The 7,389-nt window shown below is 36.3% G+C and overlaps 1 protein-coding gene across 3 annotated transcripts in view; it reads left to right on the top strand.

The window, feature by feature from the left end:
- The window catches only part of LOC103132269 (zinc finger protein 260-like), a 58,631-nt gene extending 55,160 nt beyond the window's left edge, over nt 1–3,471 (top strand). For all 3 annotated transcript variants that reach the window (XM_016667266.1, XM_016667267.1, XM_007544041.2), the window contains exon 3: nt 688–3,471. In XM_016667266.1, the coding sequence (XP_016522752.1) occupies nt 688–2,777 (2,090 nt within the window). In that variant the 3' untranslated portion in view covers nt 2,778–3,471. The remainder of the gene's footprint in view (nt 1–687) is intronic.
- Nucleotides 3,472–7,389: the final 3,918 nt, after the last annotated feature.

The following is a 7,389-nucleotide window of genomic DNA, read 5'->3' as shown; positions in this document are numbered from 1 at the left end:
CCGGTGTTAACGCTATAAAATGAACGCTCTCTGTCGTGGAATCACCCATGGAGGGATTTATTTATTTAAATGGGTTCATTTTCAGAGGGCTACAAAGTGAGGGTATCGTGATTTTAGTAATTACATGTTTATAAGGGCGATTTTCTGTTGTCCTTCCATGGAAGCGGGCAGCTTTCAAACACTTTTTAATATAAGTTGCTGCTTTGACATGATCACAGAACTGCCTGAACATATGTACAAAACTACCAGACAAAGTGAATCTCAGCAATGTCATCAGCCGGTTTAACGCTGAACTGATGCAGTGAAGTTACTAATAGCAGGAGTGGAGGTGCGCCAATAAGCAAGTTTACATGCATCAACTATAAACTCATCTTTTAGGAATAATGATACGCTCATGACAATAGAGACATGTGCAGTTCTTTTTATTTTTTCTATGGAAAAAGAAAAGGCAAATTTTTAGGATTTTCTTTGGTTTTAATGTAGAGAACTTAATTATGCTGTATAAAAATTGTAAAATATAAACGTAACTACTTCATGGATTTCACCTATCACAGGTTTTTCTCGGAATGCAAAAAATAAGGATTTACTGTAATCCAAAAAAAGCTGCATAGATGCATCAAGGGATTAAAGTTAAATGTTGATTATTTGACTCAAAATGAAAAGATTTTGTTTTGTGTTTTTGTCCAGATCTCCATCAATGCTGCGTGTGTAAAGAGGACGGAGTTCTCAATGAGCTCAGCAACCCGGAGGGGAACTCCACTTTAGAACAAAAGGAACCAGAACATCAACAGCTCAAAGAGAAGCAACTCTGCATCAGTCAGGATGAAGAGCAGCTTGTACAGAAACTGGAGACTGATGACACTTTGGTGATTCCTTCTACTGTGCAGAGAATTCGCAAAGAAACAGAACCACATAGGAACAAACTCATCTCTCATGGTTCTCCTGAAGATGAGAATCAGGATCAGGAAGGAAGCAAATCTGAGGACTCAGGAAAAAAGAGAGATGAAAAACGGAAACGTCAGAGATATCAGAAAACCAAACAGCAGAAACGTAAAACTGAGAGTTCAAAACAGAAAACACACAAGAAAGCTCATCCAGACCAAAAACAATATTCTTGTAAAATCTGTGATACAGCTTTTTCTCACAGCAGTTCCTTGACAACACACATGAGAACTCACACTGACAAGAAACTGTTCACATGTTCAGCTTGTGGAAAAAGCTTCCGATTCAAATCAAATTTACTTGAACACATGAAGATTCACACAGGTGAGAGGCCTTTCTCATGTGAGACTTGTGGAAAAGGTTTCAAAACCAAATCAAGCTTACTTCGTCATATCAAGATTCACACAGGTGAGAAGCCTTTCTCATGTGAGACTTGTGGAAAAAGTTTCAAAACCAAATCTCATTTACTTGAACACATGAAGATTCACACAGGTGAGAGGCCTATCTCCTGTGAGACTTGTGGAAAAAATTTCATAAGAAAATCAAATTTACTTGAACACATGAAGATTCACACAGATGAGAGGCCTTTCTCATGTGAGAATTGTGGAAAAAGTTTCAAAACCAAATCTCATTTACGTGTACACATGAATATTCACACAGGTGAGAGGCCTTTCTCCTGTGAGACTTGTGGAAAAACTTTCAAAACTAAATCTGAGTTACATTGTCACATGATGATTCACACAGGTAAGCCTGTCATATGTTCAACCTGTGGAAAACGTTTCCGATTCAAATCTGAGTTACTTCGTCACATGACGATTCACACAGGAGAGAAGCCTTTCTCATGTGTGCACTGTGGAAAAAGTTTCAGAGACAAATATCAGTCACTTCGTCACATGAAAATTCACACAGGTGAAAAACGTTCTTCATGCGTGAACTGTGGAAAAAGTTTCAGAGACAAACATCATTTACTTCGTCACATGAAAATTCACACAGGTGAAAAGCCTTTCCCATGTGTGACCTGTGGGAAAAGTTTCATATGCAGATTTCAGTTAGTTGATCACATGAAGTATCACACAGGAGAGAATCTTTTTTCATGTGTGATCTGTACAAAAAGTTTTATAAGAAAATCTCAGTTAGTTATTCACATGAAGGTTCATACAGGAGAGAGGCCTTTCTCATGTTTTACTTGTGGAAAAAGCTTCCATATGAAATCAAGTGTAATTAATCACATGAGATGTCACACAGGTGACAGGCCTTACTTTTGTGGGACCTGTGGAAAAAGGTTCAGACAAAAAAGTAATTTAACTGTTCACATGACGACTCACACAGGAGAGAGGCCTTTCTCATGTACGTACTGTAAAAAAAGGTTTGCCCGTAAACCACTATTGAATAGTCACATGGCAATTCACAGAGCTCAGAAAACTGTCTTATGTCGGAGTTGTGGAAAAGGTTTTGTAACTAAATCTTGTTTAGCTGTTCACATGAGAATTCATACAGGTGAGAAGCCGTTCAAATGTGCAAGATGTGGGAAAAGGTTCAGATACAGCAATTTAGATCGTCACATGAGGATCCATACAGATGAGAAGCCTTACTCTTGTGGGACCTGTGGAAAAAGGTTCTGTCAAAAAGGTAATTTAACTAGTCACATGAGGATTCATACAGATGAGAGGCCTTTCTCATGTAGAACATGTGGAAAAAGTTACACAGTCAAAACAGGTTTAATTGCCCACATATATACACATTCAAAGGTGAAGCCTTTCTCATGTGGGAGCTGTGGAAAAGGCTTCAGTCATCAGAGCACTTTAACTACACACATGAAGACTCACACAAGATGAGCAGCATAATCTGAACCTCAAGTACCAAAACACAATATCTCACAGTTTGGGAGCAGATTAATTACAGCTGAGTAACATTTCTATAATGTAGCAGCTTGGAGAAGAAAAGCATTTAGAATACAAATTTATCTAAAACACAAAACTTTCACTTTATTCTGCAGGTGTATCTTTTCATTTTAAATGGTTAAATGAGATATAAAGTCTTACAACGATATGCATGCATTTTAATATTTTTCTTTCTATTGACATAATAGCCTGTCTTCGGAAGTAACAATGGATTTGAATGTTTTCAGATTTAGATTTGTAAAACTTGGAGTCATTGTATGTCTATTCTTTCTACTTTGTTTTATTTAATTTTGGTTAGAGTAAACATGTTAGTTGTCACTATATGAACTGGTGAGGGATATATATTTAGATCAGGGGTTGTTTTGCTGGAATTTTTTCCATATTTCACCGATTTTTGTCTTTTTTTTTTTACCTTTTAACCCTCACCTTCTAAATCACCAAAAATCCATAATGGTGTACGCAAATTAAATCAGCTGCTGTTATAGAACCATTTGGAGTATATACAAAAGCTGTCTCTTTATGAAGACTATAAGCAATTTTTTTTGCAGTTAAAAATACTTTAACTGTAAGTAGTTTGTAGCTATTACGTTTATAACACAAAAAAATTAAAAATATTGCTTCACCCAGATTTTTCATTTTTATTTCTTGTAAATGCAAATTGAATGTTGAATGTTGACAGTAAAATACAATACAATTCTGCTTGTGAATTTGAAGACGAATCAAAATGGCACAAAAAAGAAATATCATTTTGGCGTCTCCATTTGGCACACGTGGACAACACCTGACATATAATCTTTAAACGTCTGTAACTGTAGCATACACTCAGACCTCCTCTTCCTTCTTGCAATACGCTGTCCGTCTGTCCTCTCCAACACTCAACGGTACACTAGCCCCCCATCTCTCCTTCGAACGCACGCCTCGGTGGCTTTAGATTTAGTCTCCAACTTGATCAGACAGAAATATTCCAGCAATAATACAGCCATGTCAAAACGAGCTCACGTCGCTCTCTGGATATTATTGGCTCTGAAAAAGCCATTTCATTACATCATTGGTCAAATGCGGCGTCAATCAAAAGGGGGGCTCTAGGCTCCCCAATAAAAGCGTCATAATGGACACTGGCAGAGTTGAAACCTGTAAATCTCACCTCAGGGAAAAAAAATGGAAAAACGGCACGCTGGCATTCTTGTTTGGCTTAAGGGGTTTTAAACACAAAGATTTTAGGCCCCTCTGTCATTTGAGGTTATACCCAGACGTAACTAAAAATGCAGCTGAATAGCCGATGTCAACGTAATTATAATTTGACAGGTAAAAACAGAAGGACTTTTTAAATGCTGTCAGTCAAAATGACAAAATAGTATTGTATGATCTCTGATTTACTTTCAATTTTTTTATTCTAATTTGAATCTAAATGTACTTTTTATTACTTTCCCTGAGTTTCTTGGACAACACCTGATAAATAATCTTTAAACATCTGTAACTTTAGCATACAGTCAGACCTCCTCTTCCTTCTGCTGTCCGTCTGTCCTCTCCAACACTCAACGGTACGCTAGCCCCCCATCTCTGTTGATTGTATGATGGCAACAATTCAGATGTTGCAGAGTTTTTTTCTAAGTTATGATGCCTGGGATGTGTTCATTTTTTGTTAAAACACCTGCATTGACTTTATTGTTAATTTTACTCTAAACTGAAACTATTTTTACCTGTGTGATTTTTTTAAAAAGAATCTAACACTCTTTGAGAAGGTTTTTGTTTTTTAGGATATTAGAAAATGTATTGATGATGCAGATTCAATTTCAGATAGAAATGTGACTATCAAAAACTTTCTGTATAATTCTTAGATAATAAAGTTTTTTAATACTAATGATGGTCTTTGTCTTTTTTCTGTTTAGTAGTGGGTTGGGACCCATGTGAAAGTTTCTGCTTCTTAAGTCATTTCTCTCATTTCTCCCAAGTTTCTGTCTTTTTAAGCCAGTATTTTTATTTACTTTTCACTCGTAGTTGCTTATTTCAGGAGAATCATTCACAAATAAAGTTTCGGATTGGTGTCACTCTTGGTGGTTCAAAAAGTCTGACTTGTTGGCCAAATTGGTGTTTTCCTGGGTTGACAATCAGGCCATGAACTTCTGGCCTGATAGTCAACCACGTGGTTATAGTTTCAAATGCTGATGTATAAAACTGATTTGTAGTGTTAAGAGAGGAAAAATTCTTGAACTTTAAAAACCTTTTGACTCGTTAAATCCTCTCTTATGCCCAGGTTCAGAAAAATGCTGTGTACAAAGACTGAGATCACACAGAGATAACAGCGTCACAATAATCAGCATTTATTCAAGACAGACCCATACTATCACCAGACAAACGCATCACAAAACATCAGAAACCTCAGAGCACAAACACATGAATTTACCTGAGAGAGAAAAAGACAAAAGATGGAAACGACAAACAAAAAGCAAAGACGTCTTTGGAGAAGTTGCAAGAGCAAAATCTGATTTGTTACTNTTCAACCTAAGATCATCAAAGATTTCTCAGAGTAAATATGGATTTATAGCTTCTGATAACGAGTGAAATGTTCTTTCTGTTTGCTATTTCAATCTTTAAAAAAGCTCTTTTTAGCCAATCTTTTTGAAGTTTATGTAATTGATCTGTTTAGCTCTCTTAAGCTTGAACTTCTCATCTTTTTAAAATGTTATATTTCATCACAAACTTTCTTTTTTCCTGCTTTTGTTTTATTGTTTAACTTGGTAGATTTATATTTTGAGAATAAATGATTCTCATCATCTTTAATTATTTGATGTATTTAACTAGTTTAGTCTTATGTAAACTTGTTTTTTTCTTAAATCACTCTTGCATGTGAAAATAGTTCTGTTGAAATAAAATATGATTGAATGAAATCTTAATTTCTTTTGTTTTGCAGTGGCTCCTGAGCCTCTGCAGGTTCAGAGACTGAGACTGAATCCCCAAACAGAAAATCAAAGTAGATTCAGTCTTTAAGTCGTCCTGACACTGATAGCAGCAGCAGCAGCAGCTTTCCTCATCCAGAGACGGCAACACAGTGATCAAAAATCACATTTGTTACCAGACTTTGCATCCTGAGGAAAGACTCCAGGGAAGTTAAAGTTAATGTCGGTGTGTCTTCAGCCAAGGCATCTACCTCCAACCTGACTGCAGCCTGGTGTATAAACGTGTTTGCATTTGCAGTTATAGCTGCTGGAAACTATAAAAGCTAAGGTTCATTACAGTTTTCTACATTTCACAATGCATAATATAGCAAAAAATAACATGTAAGGTAAACAAACCAGCATTAATGTAGGTTTAGTGGTTGTAAAAATATTCACACAAATCTGTATTTTCATTATGTTGTGGACATTTATAAAAAATACAATTGTTTATAAATGTAGCTTTGATAGATGTTTGAATATGGTTTCAATTAAGAAAAAAGCGTGTTATGATCGATTAAGTGCGCTGATACGTCATTGTGCCTGCTAAACACATAAGCAGAGTGGAGTGGTGGACCGCTCCAAGATGGCCGCCCTAAATCTCGTCAGCGACAATAGGCGAGAGCAAAAATAAATAAAAATAAAAGACAATAGGCGAGAGCGGTCCATGAGGTGTCTATGCTTATATTATGTCTACGGGTCCTTCTCAACAACAGTGTTTCAGCACCATAGACAATATAAGAGTAGACCCCGCATTGGCCGCTCCGGCGCAGGAAATACGGTGACCATCTTGGACCGGTATACCCTCCTACTTTGCTCAATCAAAACAGCAGAAGATGCCTCAGCACTACAATATTGTTGTTCTGATCGATGGACTATTGATGTGAGGGCTCCACANTCCAACCAGGAGCTATCTCTGACCCTCTATCTGAAGCCAGAAACTCCTGCCGTGTTTACGGCTTTTCACAGATGAGTGTGAAAAGCTACAACTTCTACTGTATTGTTTTCTCACAGACAAAAGGCAGTTCAAACGATCCAAGCAAACCATCTGCTGGAACTACAGGTAACATAAATGTCAATAGGCCAGAATACATTACTAATTTCAAAACCACAATTAGGCCATTTGAATCAAGACATGTTAAGTAAAACTAGCTTATTTCAAATTTATTTTCTTAACAGTAGCTTCTTCACAGAAGACCAGCAGATGTGACTTTTCAAAAGCATCTTTGTATTTTAAGGTTGAGCTGAACTACTAGTATGTCTGCAGTCCTCATCCTGGACACGTAAAGTCTGATTTGTGTTTTTATTGTGTTTAATCTTTTATCGTTTCAATGTTGTTGAATGTATGTTTGTAGATTGTATTTATTTTCAAGTCTTTGTTTCACCTGTGGTTGTTTTAAAATTCAGATTTTATGATTGGTGTTCTGAACAAATGTTAAAAAGAATCTTACTCCAAGGTCAGCTTAAATTTACAGGTTTGAGATTAAAACCATTGTATTTTGTGAAGGTCTGTCTGTCTAATAACTACGTGTCCTTCATTTTTGTTATAAAATTGAATTACAATTCATTTTTGTCAAACAAACAACAGCAAAAGTTTGTTTTGCTGTTGGATT

Source organism: Poecilia formosa, unplaced genomic scaffold, assembly GCF_000485575.1.
Source record: "Poecilia formosa unplaced genomic scaffold, Poecilia_formosa-5.1.2 Scaffold981, whole genome shotgun sequence".
Lineage (NCBI taxonomy): Eukaryota > Metazoa > Chordata > Actinopteri > Cyprinodontiformes > Poeciliidae > Poecilia > Poecilia formosa.
This window is presented reverse-complemented; position numbering and strand designations above follow the sequence as displayed.